This window comes from Vulpes vulpes, chromosome 10 (assembly GCF_048418805.1).
Source record: "Vulpes vulpes isolate BD-2025 chromosome 10, VulVul3, whole genome shotgun sequence".
NCBI lineage: Eukaryota > Metazoa > Chordata > Mammalia > Carnivora > Canidae > Vulpes > Vulpes vulpes.
In genome coordinates, this window is record NC_132789.1 from 50,381,839 (window position 1) to 50,405,912 (window position 24,074).

General features: G+C 36.4%; 1 protein-coding gene across 7 annotated transcripts in view; it reads left to right on the plus strand.

The window, feature by feature from the left end:
* Positions 1–24,074, plus strand: part of SPATA6 (spermatogenesis associated 6) — a 143,065-nt gene that overhangs the window by 70,038 nt on the left and 48,953 nt on the right. For all 7 annotated transcript variants that reach the window (XM_025991876.2, XM_025991878.2, XM_072724056.1 and 4 more), the window contains 2 exons: positions 7,314–7,354; positions 22,491–22,675. In XM_025991876.2, the coding sequence (XP_025847661.2) occupies positions 7,314–7,354; positions 22,491–22,675 (226 nt within the window). The remainder of the gene's footprint in view (positions 1–7,313; positions 7,355–22,490; positions 22,676–24,074) is intronic.

Below are 24,074 nucleotides of genomic sequence, written 5' to 3' on the forward strand. Positions count from 1 at the left end.
TCATGAAGAAAAAAACAACTTGATTTTGTTTTGCTCAATGATTTCTAAATTTATTTGACAATGGAACCATACTCCTTAGTTTGTGGAATAGGCTTTGGGAAACACCATAATAAAAAGAGTTTAAGGTTACAGGTTTTGGACATACATTTACACATGTATTTGAGTACTTTCTTTGTCACTTATTCACAAATTGAGCATTCTTTTTTTTTTTTAAGATTTCATTTATTTATTCATGAGAGACGTAGAGAGAGACAGAGTGAGGCAGAGGCACAGGCAGAGGGAAAAGCAGGCTCCTTTGCAGGGAGCCTGACGTGGGACTTGATCCTGGGTCTCCAGGGTCACGCCCTGGACTGAAGGCAGCACTAAACCGCTCAGCCACCCGGGCTGCCCTAAGTTGAGCATTCTTAAATCATTTTAACTACTTTGATAATATATTGCAGAATGAAGATGATATGGTAAATATGACCATGTAAAATACCCTAGCACATAGGTCTTAATATCAGCAGTTAATACTTACATTTCTGAAAAAGTAGTGTCCTTTAAGTTTAGTTTCTTTTTATCATAGTTCCTGGTTCTAATGATTAGTTATTTTTTCAGTTCAATCTGGAGATGACTTTTATGAAGATTAAATAGTATTGTATGACTTTAGGGATATTTGAGTGTTAATATCTATAGTCATTGGTTAGTTTGGCAAGTATTCCCCAGCAGCCTTTAAGTTAATTCACTACACACACTGGGAAAGGCATAGAAGAAGAAAAATGAGAGTGAAAAAAATACAATCATAACATGTAGTGGGCTCCATCTCTTTTTGTTTCTAAACTGTAATCTGGAATCTCTCTCTCTCTTTTAATGGGGAAATGAAACATTCTTCTCTGAGAACATGCAGAATTTGTGCTCATTTATTTTGCTTTTTTAGCATTAGTAGGGAGATAGATGTGGTAATCAATAAGTCTTTTATAACACAATAGCAAATTATATGAAATTAGGAACAGATGTTATACGCTGTTTCCCCTCTTGGAAGAAATTTATGGATGTGGAAAATAAGGTTTAAGAACAAGAAAATCGAAAATAACTTCAATATAGATGTTTCTTCGGAAGATGTTTTTGGGATGAACGGAAGTGTCTGATTTCTCTTGATGATTATTATATATTTACTAGCAGAACTGTTTATTTGCTGTTCCCTCTTTATCTCCTCCCCCACCTCCAACTCTGTATGTATGTTTGTGTATAAACTTTTTTTTTTTTTTTGACAAGGACATTGCTATTGGACAGAATTGTGTCCCTCCAAAATCCTTATGTTGAAGCTCTAACATAAAATGTGTTAGTATTTGGAAATGGGGCCTTTGGAAGGTAATTAGGTTTAGATAAGGTTAGAGGGTGGGGCCCTCATGATAGGATCAGTGCCCTTAAGAGAAGAGAAACCAGAGATCTTGCTTTCTGTCTCTGCCTTGTGAGGACACAAGCAGAAGGTAGCCATCTTCAAACCAGAACTAGACCCCTCCCCACAACCTGCCTGCACTGGCACCTGGATTTCAGACTTCCAGCCTCCAGAACTGTGAGAAATAAATGTCTGGTGTATAGGCCCCCCAGTCTATATGATATTTTTTTATGGCAGCCAGAGACTAATGTAGATATTATGTGATATAATTATGAAAAGCAGGAAATTGACAATGATGTAATAATAATAACTAATCTATAGACCTAACTCTAACTTTGCTGCTTGTCCTCATAATATCTTTATAGCAAAAGAAATTCCACATAATGCATGGCCTTCGGTTACCGTGTCTCTTCAGTTTTCCTTAGAATGCTCAGTCCTTAAACTTTCTTTGTGTTTGACATTAATAATTTTGAAGAGTACAGGCCAGTTATTTGGTAGAATGTCCCTCAATTTGGGTTTGTTTGATTTTTTTTTTCCCCTCATGATTAGATTTAGATGATTCATTTCCACTCCCTCTCCCCTCCAGAATATAACAAATGTGATGTTTACTCTCAGTGCAACATGTCAGGAAGTATGTGATACTGCTTTGTTACTGGTGATATTCATTTGCTCACTTAATTAAGATGGGGTCTGCTAGGCTTCTCCATCATAAAAATGCTATTTCTTCCCTTTGTAATTAATAAGGAGATACTTTGAGACTATTATATCCTGTTACTCCTTCACTTTGACCCCTTTAGCATACACACATTGATGATTCTTGCTTGAAACAATTTATTACTGTTTTCCAAGTAGTGATTTTTTAAAATTCCATTATTCTTTGTACATTTATTACTTGCTTTTCCATCTCATTTTTGTACTTTGAATGTCCTTGTTCTTTTAACTCCCTTTTATTTTTCCTGTCTAGCAATTGGATGGTTGTGTTTTGGGGTCTCATCAACTATTGAAATACATATGGGAATTTCTTATAGAATCTCTTATGAGGACGGCCCGGGTGGCTCAGCGGTTTAGTGCCGCCTTCAGCCTGGGGTGTGATCCTGGAGACCCAGGATGGAGTCCCACATCAGGCTCCCTGTATGGAGCCTGCTTCTCCCTCTGCCTGTGTCTCTACCTCTCTCTTTCTCATGAATAAATAAATAAATAAATAACCTAAAAAAAAAAAAGAATCTCTTATGATAGTGAATTTTCACTAGTGATTATTTTACTTAATTGGAAATTCTTAAAACTTTTCTTGCCAAATTATCTTGCCTAAAAATTCTTCAGTTTTTATAGGATACCATTTCATCACTATTGACTATTTTAGTCATCATTATAATTGCATGAGGATGAATTTAACTATATTTGATCAAGAAAAATGACAGAGGCCTGGACAGGCTGAGTGTCTTGTTGGAGAGTTACAGAACAGCCCTGGTCAGTCTGGGGTCCAACGCTTCCTGGCCCAACCTCCTTACCCTCACCAACCTCCTCCTACTTTCTCTACTTCCACTTAGGTATATTTTTTTAAGATAAATTTTTCGAGCACAATTTCTTTATCTGGAATTTCCATAGTGTATCATTCCAATTGTAATATGTGTAGTCCTTTTAAAAAGATCCAGCATGTCTTCCGCTACAAGAATGTTTGTAAGCTTTAGCCAACCATTGGTGTTTTTGAGGAGAAAATTGAGGTTATCATCTGGGCCCCTTTTTATTTCCTTAGAATATGAAAAGATGTTCGATTCTGGAAACTTCTCTTATTCCCTTCATTTGAAGATTCTTTTATGAGTTTCCACTAATCTCTTTGTTTGGTGGTTGTTTGTAAAGTAAAATAAGTTGGAAATTACATTCCAAATCCTCCTATGTCATAACTTGAGTAGAGAGCAATAAATAGCAACATTAAACTCTTCTGAGTAAAATAGCATAGTCATCATAAATATATTTGTTAGCAAAATATTTTATTTGTTTCAGCTTTTATTTAAATGTATGCTTCCTCATCTCATAGAGCAGTGAGCAGCAGAGCTATGTCATTTTTAGGAATTCATCTTTTAGTTTCTTCATTTCTTTATTATTTATTAAGCATTCTTAAGAACATTAGTAACCTATAATTTATATATCATAAATTTCACCTGCTTTGCGTACACAACTGAAGGATTTTAAATAAATTTGCACAGTTGTAAAATCACCGCAATCCATTCTTAGAGTATTTTTATCATCCGAAAGAGTTTCCTCATACTCATTTGCAGTAAATCTGTATTCCCACCCTGAGCCCCTATATTATTTCCACTTTTTGGCCATTATAAATGATGTTACTTTGAGCATTTGCATTGAAGTCTTCGCATAGATACATGTTATTATTTCTTATGAATAGATAGGTAAGAGTGAATTGCTAGTTCATATGGTAAATTTATGTTTGACTTTTTAAGAAATTGCCACTGTTTTCCAACATGGCTGTACCATTTTACATTTCCACCAGCAGTATATGATGGTCTAGTTTTTCCACATCTTTGACAGCACTTGTTGTTGCCTTTATTTTTTTTTAATGGTAAAGCCACTTTATTATTACTATTTTTTAAGATTTTATTTATTTATTTATGAGAGATACAGGGACGGGGGGCAGAGAGGGAGAGAGAACGGCAGAGACACAGGCAGAGTGAGAAGCAGGCTCCATGCAGGAAGCCTGACATGGGACTCGATCCCGGGTCTCCAGGATCACGCCCTGGACTGAAGGCAGATGCTTAACCGCTGAGCCACCCAGGCGTGCCTTGTTGTTGCCTTTATTTTAACCATTCTAGTGAGTAGGCAGTCCTGTCTCACTGCAATTTTAATTTACATATGAGTAATGGCATTGAATGTTTTTTCATGTACTTATTAGACAATAATTTATAATTTTTCTTGATCATCACTCTTCCAGTCACTGATAAGTGTGCTATTTGCTAGACTTCAAACAATAAAAAAATAGTGAGAGGGAAAGTCGGAGACTTTTGCTGCTGAGACTTCAGACAGTGATAGAAATAAGAAAGAAGAAAACATCAGAAGTCAGAGTAAATAGTTTCTGGTGAAGGTGTCACAAATGAGCAAGAGATAGAAAACATCTAGAAAACACATGTTATATGTCTTTCCTTTTTAGAAGGTAGGATCTCCTGAGAGATGCTCAACTGTGGTTTTATTTTATAAAGCTGGACATCTTAGCTTTGCTTCCAGTTATAGGGACTGGCAAATAGCAAACACATGGCTGAATGGCCCATAAATTCACAGGAGAACAGAGGCCAGCCTTACAATGTTATGTGTATATTAGGATAACAATAGGGTAAATACTGATAAAGGAGTCCAGGGGCATGCTCTTTGAAGGTTCATAGGTACACACATTTATCAGCAGGGATGCTTTGCACTTACTACCAGAATGGGGATCAATTTCTTGAAATTATGAAAAAAAGAAAATGGTAGTACCCTTTGAGGTAGGGTACTATAAAGTTTGCCAAAATAGGGATTGACTGATAGGGAACACATATTGGCTATAATCATCAGAATGGGGCTCAAGAATTTCTTTAATAGAAAGAATGAGCTGTTACAGGGATGCTAAGCTTTAAATGAAAGCCCCTTAAGTCCTTCTTGGTTAAAGTCAGATTGGTCCTTTAGGACTGAGTCATAATTGAGCCTGTTGAGGGCCAGGGCTTCAACATACAAATTTTGAAAGGATACAAATATTTGGTACATGACGCCTATTTCATGAGGTTATTAGAGAACCAAGTAATAGCTAACATTTATGAATGTGTTTCTGCTGGCCTCTATTCTAAGTACTAATATTTCATTGTCACTTAAAATAATCAAGAATTTTAGATACTATTATTTATCTCCATTTTATAGGTGAAGGAACCTGAGGTTTAAAGAAGTAAAGTCAAGCACTATCTGAATTATCTCTAATTTTTCTTCATACTTTTAAGTGTGACCCATTCATTAAGGCCTAGGTCAGCTTTCTCCTCCTCTAGGAAGTTTTTTTCTTGAGAGATTCAACCTTGAGAGATTAATTTCTGATATGACTTTTAAAAATAGCATTAATTGCCTGTACCATTCTGACTTAGCCTCTTGTTTTATGCTGCTGTTATTCAACTTTGCATAACTTAATCAAAGTAAATTATGAGCATTTAATGAGCATGGGCCATGACTTTTATCTCCTTTATCTCCTGCTTTTAGAATATTGTTAGTGAGTAATTATTGGTAAGGGTGATTAAGTGCAAACATTGGGGGAACCTCAGTAACAGCTAGATTTCTAAAAATAAAAGAAAATTATAAATCTGTCCCTGTTAGAGTAAGTCTATAAATGGATTGTGGAAAGCAGAAGACATACTGGTGTTTTAATATACTGATGCTTTTAATATTACATTAGCTGCCAGAAAGAATATATACCAAGTATAGAAATTATTACCTTAATTTTCAAAGTTAGCATGTGTGGAGAATTAGGTTCATTATTTCCTTATCATTCTTTTATTTCTGCTACTGTGGCCATACTATATATTATTAGACTTTATAGAAGAGGAGTTGATCTGGGATTTATTTTTATTTTTAATTTTGAAAAGCACTTGAAGTAAGTTGAGTCTACTGAATTAAATGGTGAAGTTGGCCTTGTGTGAAAAACATTAATGTTTCAGCTTTCTCTGTAATGGTTCAGGACTTTTGCACAACAAACAAAATCTTGTGCTATAAAAGAAAATTAATTAATTGAATATAGAATATCCTATGTCTCTATACAGTCATTTTTCTTTTTGATTAAGGTGGTTTGGGAAAATAAACTATAGGATGTTAGAATGCTTTGACTAGAATGTATAAGGAAGTAGAATTGCAAACCATGGTTCTGATTTGCTTGAATGTTAATATACAGAGATTATAATACTTAAATATTGACTCCTTTAACTAACGAGTAAAACCCCAAATCTGCATCTGCAATATAGTGGTCCTTATCCCAGGAGAAAGTTAGAATAGTTTTATAATCAACTTTGTTACAGATACTATGCTAGGAACTTTTCATAAATTGTATAATTTAATTACTATGACTCTCTGAGGCAAAGTAGGCATTGTCTTCATACTTTTAATTTAAGGAATGAAACACAGATTAGTTGTATAACTTGTCCAAAGTAATACATTTAATAAGTGGTGGAATTGGAAATTGCACGTAGGCTTGTTTGACTTAGAACTTGGGAGCAGCAATGTTGATGATGACGTTAGTAATAGTAGCTAACATTTATTTTATTGCCTCACATGTAATATTTCATATAATATTTAAAAGAACTTATGAAAGAGGTTCGTGAGACAGATGAGGAATCTGAGAAAGGTTAAATAATGAGCCCAAGGTTATACAGGAGGTGCTAGGGATTGGACTGTAATACAAATCTGTTTGTCAAAAAGGTCTGTACCCCTATGTCACCACACTATAAAGCTGGTTTTTTTTCCGTTATACTCACTTGACCCTAGTGTGGACTCCAAGAATAGGAATATATGCAGTTTGGCAATATCTATCAAATCTATATATTCAAATTATATTTCTTCATAAACTGGTTTATCAATTTAAGATTATCCATTTCATGTAGGTGAATTGGTTTGGCAACAACCAATTGTTGATTGTATATATTCTGATATCTCCAGTCTATAGTCTGATATCTCCAACTCTAATGAAAATAGTATTTGTGAAATCACCTAATTGCTGAAGAACAGATATAGTTTTAACTTGTTGCATATCATCTTTACTTATGTGGCATTGTTGAGGGATTTTTTAGATCTTTCTGAAAACTGCTGTGTGAAATTATAATCATAGAAACAGAATGATAGTAGCAAAAACCAAAGATAAAACCAAATCTTCTTTTTGATACGAAGTATGTATAATTTAATTCTTTTGTGCATCCTTTTTCAGAGCATTCTCATCTTGGCTGCTACCGACCCAAGGATTATAAGGTATGTAGTATAAATTGCGGAATGTTAATTGTCTTGGCTCTCACATAAAAGCATATGTATGTTTCTTACAGGTATGGTAAGAGATTATCATAATCATTTAGTCAAGAAAATGTACAAACAATAATTGTCACATCATGGAATATCATTATTTTGGCTACATTGTCAAGTGGTAGAATAGACTTTTCATTGAATGTCTTCCTATAATTATTTGTGGCTTTTGATTATTTACATAATTACTTACTGAATGTGTTTGTGTATGTATATGTGTGTATGTGAGAGAGAGATACATAGACAAAGGCATTGATTGTTAATTTTAGTAATACTTTGCACAGTACTGTTTCTAAACTTCATTCTTAGAGCATCCTCACAATTTTTACAAAATCTGTATGCAGTTTATGCTATTTTCTTTAAATTCACCTTTTTTCTCACTACTATAAATGAAATATCAGTATCCCATGCCTTAGATGGATGATAGCCCTAAAGGATACAGTGAAAAGAGAACAGTGTTACTAAGTTCTGACTAGATAATGGTTGTTTTCCAAAGGCTCTGAGGCATGTTCTCTATTTCTTAAAATGAGATAAGGAGTGATAGAGAAGTATAGGAGACATACCAATAGCTTACTGAGGATTTCTGACTGAAAGAAAATTGAAAAGATAATACATCTTTTCCTTTGTAACTCAGTGTTATTTAGCATATGTCCATGTGCCATGTAAAATAATCTTGTGTATCATCTAAAATTAGTTTGGGTACCATATTAAATTATCTGCCATACACTAGTAGTTTGTGTCCTCCATTTTAAGAAGCATCACCTCAGAGGTCGTCTTTTCTGTTGCTAAGTGAAATTTTGATAAGGAGTGTCACTATATTTGAGAAAAAAAACAACACAAAAAAACATAGTTTTACTTTTAATACCTTTGCTTATTTAATTGAAAACAATTTATTTTGCATTTAATGACACTAAACAGCATAGTTTGAGTACTTTGCCATGCTTTGAGCATGATATAAGAAATATGGAACAGTTATGTAATGAATCAAGGCTCTATATGACTAAGGGTGCAAATCTAACAGTGTCAGAATCATCTAGGTGGAACTTTATAAAAATGCATTCCAGGTACTAAATTGAAATTGTTAAAAAAAAAAAAATTGTTGAGAATGGGGACTGGAAATTCTTATTTATTTATTTATTTATTTATTTATTTATTTATTTATTTATTTATATTTTTAAATTTTTAATAAGTTTCCAGGTGATTCTGATGCAGCTCTCTTGCCATCCCCCCAAGGATTGGCATTTGAGAACCACTAGTATGGACTATGAATATAGCATTTGAATTGGTGGAACTGTCCCTCATATAGTGTTTGTATTTGGTTGTGCCCTCGTTTAGGGCTGCTGCTTGGCATAATTCACCTGGGGCAGACCTATCCTATTATGTGGAATGTTTTCAAATACACACACATACATATAGGCATACTGATGTGTGTAATATATATGTGGGTATGCACACACATAGATCAAAAAGCATGATAGTCCTTGTCTGTCAGGGAAGCCACTAGTTGGTCTACCTAAGGGATAAGCCTGTCTTTGTATGTTTCTGTCAAGTTATGCTTTACAATTTATAATCATATATTTATTTTCATCTTTTAAAAAATCTTCTTGTTTATAAAATCTTAAAAAAAAAAGAAGGTGGCACTTGGGTGGCTCAGTCAGTTAAGCATCTCACTCTTGGTTTCTGCTCAGGTCATGGTCTGGTGGTCTTGTGTGGGGAGTCTGCCTCAGATTCTCTCTCCTTTCGCCTCTGCTCCTCCACCTACTTGCTCACACTCTATCTAAAATAAATTTAAGGGATACCTGGGTGGCTCAGTCGGTTAAGTGTCTGTCTTCAGCTCAGGTCATGATTCCAGGGTCCTGGAATCCAAGCCTGTCATCTGGCTTCTTACTCAGTGGAGAGCCTGTTTCTCCCTCTGTCCCTCCCTCCACTCATGCTTATGTTCTCTATCTCAAATAAATAAAATCTTTTTAAAAAATTAAAATCTTAAGGAAAATAAAATAAAACCTGCTTGTTTTACTAATCTAAGTTCCGAATGATAGGGACCTTGTTGATCTTGCTTAATTGATAATTGCTAGTACCTACCATATTATCTGATATATGGTGTGGGTTCCTAATATATGTGTATTGTGTGAGTGGATTTTTTTTAAAGATTTATTTAGAAAAAGAGAACAAGAGGAAGGGGCAGAGGAAGAGGGAGAAGGAATCTCAAGCAGACTCTGCACTGAGCATGATGCCCAGGTTGTGAGCCCAAACCAAGAGTTAGACACTTAACCAACTGCTTCACTAAGGTGTCCCATGTGAGTGGATTATTAAGAGAAAACAAGTAAACCAAATATAAAAGAATATAGAATGGAGAGACAGGTATAAAGCTTATAGGACACTAATCTTTAACCTAAAGTGAATAGAATCCAGCTCTGTGTTGGCTGGTCCATTTAAAGATAGGTGTTTATATTTATAATCCTCCTTTCCAAAGGAATTCTTTAAAAGAACTGAGCTTCCGCCCATCTTTTATTCTCTCCCACTCTCATCTCTTGATTCTTTTAGGGTTAGGATAGAAGTTGATCATTCATTCCAACCTTGTAAGGCAGTAGGTGGTAAGTAAACTCACAGGATTATTTTTTTATTCAAGGGGTAGATTTTCATAGAAATGCATATATAGCCTTGAACACTGCTATCTTCTGTATGGAAAGAATAAAGGATCTTCTTATAGGCACATAGTAGCTAGTTAATGAATATTCAGGCAGTAGAACACTAGGATTTCTATAAGGAAAAAACTCAAAGGTAAGAGTGACTGCAAAAAGAATTCTGGAAAAGTGGAACTTTTGCCTGAATTCTGTTGAGAAATATATTTTATATAAGCAAGAGAAGAAAAGTAATGTGAAAAAGTCTTGGGATTTGGACTAGATACAGTGTCCTAAGAGAAAAGAGAAACTACCAGTCTTATTTGAGTAGAGAGTAGGTACTAAGGGATAATGGCTTTTTAACATCCTTTTCTATTTTTCCTTCTTATCTATTGTATCTGCTTCCTCCCTTTTTAAAATTTGTAGTTGTTCAGTCATTATCCTTTATTTTTAAAAGATTTTGTTTTTTTATTCATGAGAGACAGAGAGGCAGAGACACAGGCAGAGGGAGAAGCAGGCTCCATGCAGGGAGCCCAACATGGGACTCAATCCCGGGTCTCCAGGATCATGCCCTAGGCCGAAGGCAGGCACTAAACCACTGAGCCACCCAGGCGTTACTCATTATCTATTCTTTTGGCCAAACTCAACTCTCTTTGCCCTAGGTGCATTATAACCAGCTGTTCTCATAAATTCTTGTATTCTCTTCGCTTCATTTCTTTTCTGTTGTACCATTACTGCCCCCGAGTCATTGGCTTCTTCTCTCCCATGTACATGGTTCCATATGGCGGTATAATAGGCATTCATTTAGTATATGGGTTCTCGGTGGAGACTGGCCTGGACTCTCACAGTGGCATTTTAGACAGTAACAGGTACCATTATAATAGTCATTTAGAAGAGGTACTCTTGATATTTAACGATCAGGTCTGCTAGATATTCTACAGTAGTGGGACAGTTCCAAACAATGAGGAATTCTTAAGTCCCACATGGCTTTCAGTTGTCTTACCATAATGGAGGTGAAAAACATGTTCATAATCATTAGAACCATTTTAATTCTACATAAACACAAGGTACCTTTACATTGTTTTGAGATACATCATATATTATAGAAATACAAGTGTATTATAAGTGATTATACTTTGTTAAAAATGTATGGTGTAGTATTACACTGTGATGAAGTATACAGTAGCTCATTTATTTTCTTGGTTTTCTTGTATAGAGTGGCTGATGATCTTCTTACATTTTAAAACTCCAAACTTATTTACATAAGGGAGTGTGAGCATACTTAATGTTTTCAAGAGTTGTCATATTTGAGCACTTATGAATTGAAATGCATATGTTAGGTCATGTTCCATTAATTCTTGTTTATACTACAATTAAGACAATTCGTTGATTTTTTTTGAAAGTGTATATGTAAGTTACATTTTTAATACATTCCATTTTAAGATATAAAAGAGGTCAATACAAAAAGAATTGTTTTTAAAATGAGGGCTAAAAAAATAAATAAATAAATAAATAAATAAATAAATAAATAAATAAAATGAGGGCTACCTTAATTTGGGCTACCATAATAAATATTATAAACTGGGTGACATAAACAACAGAAATTTTCTCTCAGTTCTGGAGGCTGGGAAGTGTAAGATTGGGGTGCCAGCCAAATTGGTACCTGGTGAGAGCTTCCTTCCTAGCTTGCAGATAGCTGCCTTTTCACTGTGTCTTCACATGGCAGAGAGAGAGAGAGCATGTGAGCGCAAGCTTTGGTGTCTCTTCTTTTTTTTTTTTTTTTTTTTGGTATATTTTTTATTGGAGTTTGATTTGCCAACATATAGCATAACACCCAGTGCTCATCCTGTCAAGTGCCCCCTCAGTGCCCATCACCCCGTCACCCCATCTCCCCGCCCACCTCCCCTTCCACTACCCCTTGTTCACTTCCCAGAGTTAGGAGTCTCTCATGTTCTGTCTCCCTCTCTGATATTTCCCACTCATTTTCTCTCCTTTTCCCTTTATTCCCTTTCACTATTTCTTATATTCCCCAAATGAATGAGACCATATAATGTTTGTCCTTCTCCGATTGACTCATTTCACTCAGCATAATACCCTCCAGTTCCATCCACGTCGAAGCAAATGGTGGGTATTTGTCGTTCCTAATGGCTGAGTAATATTCCATTGTATACATAAACCACATCTTCTTTATCCGTTCATCTTTCGATGGACACCAAGGCTCCTTCCAGAGTTTGGCTATTGTGGACATTGCTGCTATAAACATTGGGGGTGCAGGTGTCCTGCCGTTTCACTGCATCTGTATCTTTGGGTAAATCCCCAGCAGTGCAATTGCTGGGTCGTAGGGCAGTTCTCTTCTGCACAGCTAAAGAAATAGTCAACAAAACTAAAAGACAACCTACAGAATGGGAGAAGATATTTGCAAATGACATATCAGATAAAGGGCTAGTATAAAGAACTTAAACTCCACAGCAAAGAAACAAACAATCCAATGATGAAATGGGCAAAAGACATGAACAGAAATTTCACAAAGGAAGACATCGACATGGCCAACAAGCACATGAGAAAATGTTCTGCATCACTGGCCATCAGGGAAATACAAATCAAAACCACAATGAGATACCACCTCACACTAGTGAGAATGGTGAAAATTAACAAGACAGGAAACAACAAATGTTGGAGAGGATGTGGAGAAAGGGGAACCCTCTTGCACTGTTGGTGGGAATGTGGACTGGTGCAGCCACTCTGGAAAACTGTGTGGAGGTTCCTCAAAGAGGTGTCTCTTCTTATAAGAACACTAAACCTTTCAGATTAGGACCTCATGAGTATGACCTCATTTAATCTTTTTATTTAAAGATTGTATTTATTTATTCATAAGAGATACACACACAGAGAGAGACAGAGACAAAGGCAGAGGGAGAAGTAGGCTCCATGCAGGGAGCCCAATGTGGGACTCGATCCGGGGTCTCCAGGATCAGGCCCTGGGCTGAAGGCAGTGCTAAACCGCTGAGCCACCAGGGCTGCCCGACCTCATTTAATCTTAATTCCATACTCCAAATGCAGTCAAGTAGGAGTTAGGGCTTCAACATACAAATTTTGGAGAGATACAGTTCAATCTATTGCAGGGGCTTTAGTTGAAAAAATCAATGATGCCATATGTAATCAGTGTATGAATAAATAAATGGATATATATCTAATAACAACAGGGTATTTCTGGAAAGATTTATAGAACCCATTTTACCTGGGCCTTTATAAGGATATCCTTTCTAGCTTCAATTTGGCCTTCAGTGCTACTTGATCATTTTGTTCTTTTGTTGATTCTATAACACAGTCCAAACTTTTCCTCTCCTTCTTATTTTCTATATATATGACATCATATTTTACTCTGTCAAAGAAAGTATTAGTTGTGGATGGCATTGTTCTCAGTTGTCTTCATTTCTACTTCAGTGTTTCTGTTAATCTCCACTTTCTCTCTGCTCTGCCTTCTTAATAATATTAACACCTTCTTTGTATTTATGTATTGGCTCCCTCTCTTTTGACTATAAACATAATAATAAAATCAACTTAAATTTGTATAATGGGTTCCATTTTTAAAACTTTTCTTATTGATTATATCACTGGATTATATGCAGTCTTATAAATTCAACAGGAGGGCAGCCCTGGTGGCGCAGCGGTTTAGTGCTGCCTGCAGCCTGGGGTGTGATCCTGGAGACCCGGGATCGAGTCCCACATCGGGTTCCGTGCATGGAGCCTGCTTCTCCCTCCACCTGTGTCTCTGCCTCTCTCTTTGCTCTCTCTGAATGAATGAATAAATAAGTCTTTAAAATAAATAAATAAATAAGTTAATTAATTAATTCAACAGGAATCTTTATTGCTATCTTAAATGACAGAAAACAAATTGCACAAAGCTCCTGAAAAAGAACATATCTCACAGTCTGAATATGATATATCTCAAAACTGGAGAGTTCCTATATTTATTTAAAAGAGATAGGGGACCACCTTAGTGGAAGTGGAGAAGCAGACCTGGCCTTAGGCAAAATTGTGAAATACTTGTGGAATATATATGGTTGATTTCTGGTAGCCTTACATCAGTTTTAGCATCCTCACATACCTAATCATTGCCTTATTACACTGGGTGCCTCTTGGACTTAGCAGAATACAGATTTAATGTGTCTTCCTAAACTCCTAAAAGTAAGTGTAATGTGTTAATTTTATCCTCACTTGCTAGCAAGGCATATGGTATCTGGTGGACACATAATGTTTGAATTTATGGATGAATATCACATCAAGGTCAGAGTTTTCTGCTTAGTATTCCTGGCAATTTAGTTGCTCCTACTGCTCCTGAACTTACACACTCTGTTCCTATTATGTTATCACTAGCCTTCTCCAGGTCATGTTTATATTTCTACTTCTTGATTTTAGCTCACTGAATATATTAGAGTAGTGCTATGTGTTCTGAAACTTGACTATTTAAGTGTCTTCACACAATGTAAGTTTATTCCTCATTAACAGTCCAGTGCATCTGTTTCTTAAAAGCCTGGCAGTGACCTAAGTCACTTCTTCTATTCCATTGACAAGAACTGGGCACATGGCCGCATCTAGAAGCACAAGGAGGAGGTAGGCAACTGATTCCCATTAACATACTACATAAGAGGGATACACATTTTAGGGGACAGCTAACCATATCTGACGCAGTCTGCCCCTTTGGCCACCAAATATCTCTGCATACCTTTCTTCCCCCACATAGAACATATTCATGTCCTACTCAAGAAAGGCCACTCAGTTCCACTCAGTCACTTGAGTCTAGTTTGAAGGCCAGGGTCTTTGGGTGATGCATAGGCCAGTCCATAAGATCTACATGGGGCTCCTTATGACCTGGTGACCTATGAATTGACGTTCTCTATCTCCTCTCTCAAGTTCCCACCCTACTGAACCCCTTTGTAATATACTTTGCTAGAAAAAGGAGCAGGATAGCTGGGCAAATGGATTCCTTGAGAAAGGAAGAGTGGTTGTCAGTCTGCGGCAGGGCTGAGTCCTGCCAGGCAAGCTTTGTGAACACCCTGCTGCCCTCATAGCAGAGGAGTCTCTTTGCATAGACATTACTGAAATCATGCTGCTTAAAACAGTAACTGTGTGATTTAAAATTATAGTGTGAATACATGGAGGCAGCTTGAATCTAAGTTGGAGAGGGCACAGACTTAAAGTGAAGCAAGTGCGCGAGTCTGGCAATGTTGGCCAGTGGACTGCTTGTATACCTTGTGTCTCAGGTTCCAACCCAGTAGTTATCCAAATTGGAGACCTGACAAATCAATTCTAAGAAGATGGAAGATTTGGAAGCAATTTCTCCTAGAGGTGTTTTTTCCCATGGAGAAAACAAGGAAAAAAAAAAAACGACATTATCGTGATATTTTGACAAATGACATGGCAGTTTTTACTCTAAGGATTGTGGTGTGATAAGAATATCAGAGCCTATTCATCCATTGGCCTGACTCGAGGATGGATTTAGTAGCTTAACGTTTGTTCATTTTTCCTATGCTCTTCCTCTTATAGACTCTCCACAAAAAATAACAAAGATAGAGACATATTAGTATTAGTATTGTTAATGAAAAGACAGACTTCTGCTAGGGATATGAGTTTTCAGACCTGATCAGATAATAAAAAGATTACTGAAGGGTTCTGTTTTCCTAGAAGACAAAGTAAGCATTTGGGAAGTTCAGCAAAAGGAAGTCAGGGCCCAGACTCAATCAACACCAAGATTCACTTACCTCATTGTGCAGTCATATTCCAGGAGGGAAGCTCAGGAAGTCTCAGAAGAATACAGTTTCTAAATTGAAGGTCTTAGCTATGGCAGCAAGGGGTTGTCTGTTTATATCTTATTGGACTTCTAGGATTGTCTATGGCCAACTCACCCAAAGAACACGACAATAACTGAATAATATTCATTGACATCAAGCCAAGCTGAGTTTATGACGACGTAAGGCAGTAAGGGAGAGCTACCACCTCAACAGCAGTTGGAGCAGTGTCTCTGAAAGGTGAAGGTTAAGGGCAGATACTTGGGGGGTTTTGGAGTCTGCGCTCCAGTATTTTAAGGTAGGGCTTTTAATGAGGGAATCTAATTGACAAGGTTTGTTATATAAAAGTTTGGGATTAATGGACACAAAGATTGGGATCTTAAATCAAGTCTTGATAAGTAAGCAGTTTATTTGGTAAGGAAGGATTTGTCCAATTAAGTGATCTGTTATCCTGAGAAGGGAATTGTTTGCCCAGATGAAGAATCTCTTGTTTTAAGAAGGGAGCTGATTGATGATTGAGCAGGCTGCTGTTCAGGTAAATGATTTATGGGAATGTCCTGGGGCAAACGATGGTTATTTACTGGTTTATAGTGTTATTTTCTTGTGCAGGAATTTGCTTGAATTCATAGTAAAGTCTTGTTCTAGTAGGTGGGCCTCTTCTTTGATCTGATAGTTGAGCCATGTGATTGCCCATGATCTCACTTCTCGCATATCTCAGTAAAGTTATATATGCTTTTCCATTAATGCATTATGAATTGTTAGATTTATTCTAGAAACCTTACAGCTTGGGTTTTTATTGTAAACAGTCTTTTATGTAAAATTACATTTTTTGTGTGTTTCACTGATATATAGGTTTGAAATTTATTCTTGTATAACATACTTGTTATAGATATTCTTGAATTTCTTAATAGAAGAAACTGTATCATCTGCATATAATTAATTTTATTTCTGCCATTCAAATTATTTCTTTGTCTTAACTTACTAGGATCTTTAATACAATGCTGAATAAAAGTGGTGATAGTGGATGTGGCAGAGACATTTATTGCTTATTGACTATTCATGTCCTCTTCCACCTTCTCAATCCCTCTTCCACAGCTATATAGGACCTACTCTAGCTGATGGGCTATGAAGAAAGATTATGTGGATCCTTTCCAGGGTGAAACATAGACAAATTGATATGAACTCTTTCTTGTTTTAGTGGCAATGAGGCTTCATGTTCTAGATCATACAGCTATAAGTTAGTTGTTCAGTGTGCCTCATCAGAACAGTCCTTGGACTTTTTTTTTTTTTTTAAGATTTTATTTATTTATTCTTGAGAGACACACAGAGAGAGGCAAAGACACAGACAGAGGGAGAAGCAGGCTCCACATAGGGACCCCAATGTGGGACCTGATTCCGGGACCCCAGGACCATGCCGTGGGCCAAAGGCAGGTGCCAAACCGCCAAGCCACCCACGCGCCCCTTGGACGGTTTTGTGAAGTGTAATTTCACTTGCTAACCTCTGTTACTATAAAACATAGGAAAAATGAATCTTTATTATGTTAAGCCACGGATTTTCAAACTTAATTTGCTACTGCAGCATAGCCTAATACAATGTGCCCTCTTGTCTTGATCCTGTCTTTGATAGGCTCATGTATAAGGTTTCACACCTATGATTTGCAGTAGGTTACTGTTAAATATCCTTTAGCAAATTAACAAAGTTCCTTTTGCAATTCCCTATTTGTAAAGAATATTTTTAAAGTTATGAATGGATGTGAATATTATCAAATGCCTTTTTTTCAGCATCTTTTGAGTTGGTTAATAGGTTTTCTAATGCAAACCTATCTTTGTATTCTTTGAATAAACCCGACTTGGTCATATTATTTTTTTAATGTTACTAAATTTAATTTTTTCATATTTTTATTTAACATTTTTTCCATATATGGTTTCTAGTGAGGATGGTCTGTAATTAGCCTTCTACTATCCATGAGTAGTTTGGTAGCATTATTATGATCATAAAATTAATTGGAAATGTCTTCCTTCTTCTTTGAGAACAGTTTGTCAGTTTGTTCCTGAGCTCTGTATTTTGGGTTATTAGTAAATCAGATTGTGAGACTGTCTTCTGTGAGACTTTCCTTTGAGGCATATTGAGGGACTTTGGCTCTAGGAGTTTTCTACTTGGAAGATCTGCCCTAGATCTCTCATATGTCACTGGCCTGAGACCCCTTACTTAGTAGCTGTTCAACTTTGCTTCAGGTTCCTATGCTATGAAGTACAGAGAATAAAAATATCTACCCCATCAGACTGTTGTGGGGATTAAACAAGTTATTTCTATAAATGCATAGTACAGTGGTCAAAGTTTAAATACTCTCTCCCTCACATACACATAAGGATTGGTCTATTTAGGAATTACTTAGCATTTTTATTGCATTATTTTGGCATTTCTTCTAAATTCTTCTCCAGTGTAAAGAAAAGTACGTCTTTCTAAAACCAAACCAGGTAGGTGAGCATATGGATTTTTTTTTTAAGATTTTATTTATTTATTCATGAGAGACACACAAACAGAGTCAGAGATATAGGCAGAGGGAGAAGCAGGCTCAGATCCAGGGACCCCGGGATCATGCCCTGAGCCAAAGACAGACGCTCAACCACTGAGCCACCCAGGCGCCCCTGAGCATATGGATTTTTAAACTAGATAAGATAGGAATTGATTACTTACCTGAAATAGGGTTCACTAAGGAATGTTCTTGGCAAAACTGAGAAACTGCTCTTAGTTACCAATATCTGCTTTCTCTCTCTCTCTTAGATTATTTGCTCAGTTTATAAATAAGGAAACGAAAGCTTAGAAAGGAAATGACCTGGTCAGGCAGGGATCTGAACCCAGGTTTCTGGATGGTAAGCCACTGTCCTTGAGGAATCAACCAAGAAATGGAACTCTTCTGTAATGAGCCATTTGGTTTCTGAATAACCTATGGAAAACTCATCAGAGCTATGGAAATGTTTCTTAAGCTAAGGCTTAAGACTGCAAGTTTGAAATGGATTCTTAATAAAGACTCACCCCCTCATTATACCTTTCAGTCCTCCATATAGATATAAAACATTACAATACAAATACTCTGATTCCAGAAAGAACACATCCTAGCTATTTTCCTGTTGCACAGTTCTATTTAGTTCTAATTTCCTTCCTTTTTGTTTTATCACTACTTGTTTTTAATGTCTGCCATCATGGATTGTAACTTCTTTGAGGTCTTCTATTACATTTATCTGTGATTGCTATTGTCTCCTACCTTATTCAGTATTTCATACATAAAATATGCTTAATAAATGTTGAGTAGTATCGAGTTACAGCATTGAAAGTTCTCTATAATGTGCCCCTTTCCACCCCTAAGATATCCTCTCCTATTGCTTTCCTGTAGAAATAACCATGTTACCATGTGCAGTGTTCATCTTTTCTTGCACCTTTTCCCTTATTCTGAATTCCCTTTCTCTTTCTTTGCTGTGCATATGGCTTTGATTCCAATCCCACCTCCTCCATGAGACTTCCACCATTCAGACGAAAATTGTTGAATAGCCCTCTGCGTTATTGTCATTAGGATGTATTTGACACAGCATATCTCACCGTCAGTTTTCTTTGTGTTTATGCCGCATTTCATCTGGATTGTGCATTCAAATCCCTGTACCTCTCTAGACCTGAGTATTAGCTAATATGTGGTTCAGGAGATTCTCAGTGAATATTCCGATAAATAGAGAAATAGGCTGTATTTAAAATATTGCTGACTAGTTCGGGGAGAAAATTTAGTAAAAAATGAAGTGACCCTCCTAGCCATCATGACTCAAATGATGTTGAAACTAACAAAGAAGGGTGCCTGGGTGGCTCAGTCAGTTGGGCATCCACCTTTGGCTCAGGGCTTGGGATCAAGTCCTGGGATCAAGTCCTACATCAGGCCCCCTGCTTAGTGGAGAGCCTGCTTCTCTCATTTTGGGAGAAAATGCCCCTCCCCCTGCTTGTGCACATGTGTGCTCTCACTCTCTCTCCAATAAATAAATAAAATCTTTAAAAAAAAAAAGGATATTAATGAAGAGAAAATAGTCTCTCTAGCATAAGCCAAGGGGGTTCATATTTGATATAACTCTAGAAACAGCATTATGGCAGGTTCATTTTGTTCCTGTAAGTCTCTTCTATATATATACCCTTGTATTTATTGACCATGGACCTCTTTGATCTTGTTCTTGACATTGACTATGCTTTTACTTTCTCTGTGAACAGCTAATAGTGGAAAAATTTTCAATTTTTTATTCAGTATAGATCACATATTTCTTGATCATATTTTGGGGGACTGTAACTGAGCCATTTGAATCATGTGCTATTTGGTTCTGGGATGAAAGCTTGATTCTCTCAGCTGACTCATATGTTGCTGTAATTCTGGAAAGTAATGAAAATTGTGGTAGGGTCGAAGCAAAAAGTTGTGCTTTTTATTGATTATTTAATAATAAATGACTTACATTTATTGTTTAATTCATACAACCTAGATGTTCTACTAAATACTTTAAATTATGGAAGATCTATAAGATAGAGTAACTATTTTACTTATGAGGGAAATGAGTCTGAGAAAGATTAGGTGGCTTTCCTAAAGATTAAATTGACCTCCTTAAAGGTCAAATATTTACGAAACAATACTGCTAGAACACTGGCTTATAAAGGCAGGGACTGTGTTATGTTCATTGTCATAGTCCTAACACTTACAACAGTGACTGGAGATTAAGTATTTATTAAATGAATGCAGTTCCTCTCTCTCATTCTCTTTTGAACTCAACTCCATATTATCACTCCATCACCTCATCAGTGCTACTCTTGTTGATATTACTGATGACCTTCCAAATGCTAAAATATAAAGGTCCATTCCCAGTTGTTTCTAATTTGATTTATCAGCAGTATTTAACTTAGTTACTCCTCTTACTTGAAATAACATTCTTCATTTGATGATACATCTTCCTGTTTCTTCCCTGACCACTCCTTAATCTGATGTTTCCGTCTCATCTTCTGGATAGATATTCCCCAGGCCTTTGTCTACAGATACTTTCTTATTTCTATTTATGTTCACTCCCTTGGTGATATCACCCAGTGCCCTGTCTTTAAATACCATTTGTATCTTTATGCTGGACTCTTCTCCTGAATTCTATTCTAATATGCTGGATAATATACATATGTTAAATTGATAGATATGTGAAGCTCAACATGTCTAAAAACAGACTCCTAATATTTACTCTTCTGTCCCCCCCAGTTGGAAGGCTACTTATAAACTCAACTCTTTAGGTTGATTAGACCAAAATATTGGTGTTATGTTTGACTCTAGTCCATCAGCAAATCCTGTTGGCTCTCTATTTCAATTGCCTTTTGGATCTGATCACTTTTCATCTCCATTGATATCACTCTGATCCAATCCAGCATCCTTTTCCATATTCTATTATAACCATTTCCTAGCTGATTTCCCTGTTTCTGCCCTTGGCCCCTCTATAGACCGTTCTTAATGCAGTAGTCAGGGAATTCTCCTTTAAAAAAAAAGTCACAGCATAGAAGCCTTATCCTTAAAATCTACCTTTTTAACTTCACCTACTATTTAGTTCACCCCTGTTGGCTTCCTTGCTTTTTCTAATATACCAGGCCATGCTCTACTCTCCACCCCACCCCACAAGATCTTTACTTTTATTTTTCTTTCCTTCTGGAATGATCTTCCTACAGATGTCCCCATGACTTAGGTCTTGTGGTCTTTACTAAGGTCTTTAGGCCTTTACTCCTTAGGTCTAAGACATTCTTTTTCTCTGTCAGGTCTCCATTGATCAACCTACTTAAAGTAGCCCCTCCTTCCCTCCATACCCCTCCTATATCACCCATCAGTACTTCTTATCTCCTCTCTGCTCTTATTTTCTTATCATGGTATTTACCATCCTTAGACAAACTATATATTTTACCTATTTACTTGGTATGTGTGTGTTTTTAAAACTCTATTTCCTTAGTAGAATGTAAATTATACTAGGATCTAAGGTCCCCATAATAAGGGTAGGAATTAATTAATTTTTCTATCCTGACTTATTCATTTTGTCTCCAGAACAAATGAGTCAATGAATGAGTATAAGGATAGAATTCTGTTCTGATTGCCCTCATACCTAAATTAGACTATCATTAGTTTCTGTGTATTGTCCTTTGTTTTATTTATTTTATTTTTAAAATGTTTTTATTTATTTATTCTTGAGAGACACACAGAGAGAGGTAGAGACATGGGGAGAAGCAGGCTCCATGCAGGGAGCCCGACGTGGGACTTGATCCTGGGTCTGCAGGGATCCTCAACCACTCAGTGGTTGAGACACTCAACCACTGAGCCACCCAGGCGTCCCTGTCCTTTGTTTTATATATACACCCCTACCTTTACCCCACCACTGCTCAAAAGCTCTTGGAATTGATAAAGTTTTATAAATTTTAGACAAGTGGAATGAATAACCAGATGTATCTAATATTTACTTTTACAGTGATAATGATGACCACTACATTCTGAAACTTGCCTTCAAATATGGTTGTGGCATTATAGTTGTTTTTTTTTAAATTCTTATAAAGGTTCTAAGGTTGCGTGTATGTATGATAGTATCACATTTATTATGTGTATACAAATAAAATTTGCATACAAATTCAAATTTTTTGAACAGGTTATCAGGACACCCCATGGGAGAGACTTTGATGACTCTTTGGAAAGATGTGATGAGTACTTAAGCTCAAGGTCATGTAGCAAGCCCCAGCATTCAGCAAGGACCTTACTAGTCCATTCAGCACCTTCAACAATGCCGAAGCATTCTCCAAGCCCTGTGTTAAATAGAGCTTCTCTCAGGGAAAGGTAATGCTTGGTCTCTCTTTCTGTACTGATATTTTGAATAATCATCATTAGAAAAGACAAGGCAGTAATTATGTATGTAAAATGTTTATTCCTGCAAGTATAATTTGATTTTAAAAGGCTTACTTTTTGTTTAGAATATATTACATATCACATAGTACTAGATACTTCTCCCCAGCCCAGTCCCCTTGAAGTAATCTTACTATTAGCAAGTTTATTAATAATTAGAGTCACTTTAACCCTAATTAAATACTGTAGTTCCTAAAAGTGAAAAATAGTACATGATGGTTGTTTTCAATAGATTCAGAGGCATTTAACATTATGGATATGGCTTATATATAAAAATAGCACAGATTATACTCTCCTTTTAGTGGTAATGATGATGCTGTATATTGTTGGTATATGGTACCTCACATAACCTTTCCCTAATTCTCCAGGAGAATCTTAACCATGTAAAGATTCCAGCCCTCCCTCTAAAAGAAGCTTTGGCAACCAAAGCTAGACACTTGTAATAATTTGAGTGTGAAGAAAATAATACCTCTTTATCTGTTTTTGTTGTTAAATTCAAATTGGAAATTCCTTCCTCACTCACTAATAATATAGAAAACAGAGTTGCCATAGATTAAAAAAAATAAACAAACCTCACCCTAGGTAGTTTAAAAATTATATGGAAATGTGAACACCTAAGAGGCATGCCATCAAGAGCATGGAAATAAAATCTATATTTACAGTTGGTATCAAAAAGCTAAAGGAACATACTAAATTTGTATAGCTTATTATAACTATCAGACATCACTGACAAAATTTAAACAAACTGTCTATCAAAAAGTTCATCTTGGGGATCCCTGGGTGGCGCAGCGGTTTAGCGCCTGCCTTTGGCCCAGGGCGCCATCCTGGAGACCCGGGATCGAATCCCACGTCGGGCTCCCAGTGCATGGAGCCTGCTTCTCCCTCTGCCTGTGTCTCTGCCTCTCTCTCTCTCTGTGACTATCATAAATAAATTTAAAAAAAAAAGTTCATCTCAAAACCGATGATTTGAGCAAGAGTTATCCATTTGGAAGCTGTATTAATACATCCCTATTCTGAGCAGATAGATTTGTGTTTCCAAATTAGCCCTGTAAGTCTCCACATGGACGTATGAAGGTCTGCTGGAGACCCTAATCCTGACATAGGGAATTTTGATTCATGTGGCTTCTAGATTCATTAGAATCCTGCCTTCAGGGTCATGGAGTTCATAGATAGACAGGTAGATTAGAAGATAGACCTATGTATTTGTAGAGAGAGAGAAACATATCTATGTTTCTATAGGCTTTAAAGTTCAAGAGAAACTTTTGAAGAGATTTTTTCTGCTGAGGCCCAGTAACTTGTGTCTCAGTTGTCAGGGGACTTTGTGTAGTTACTG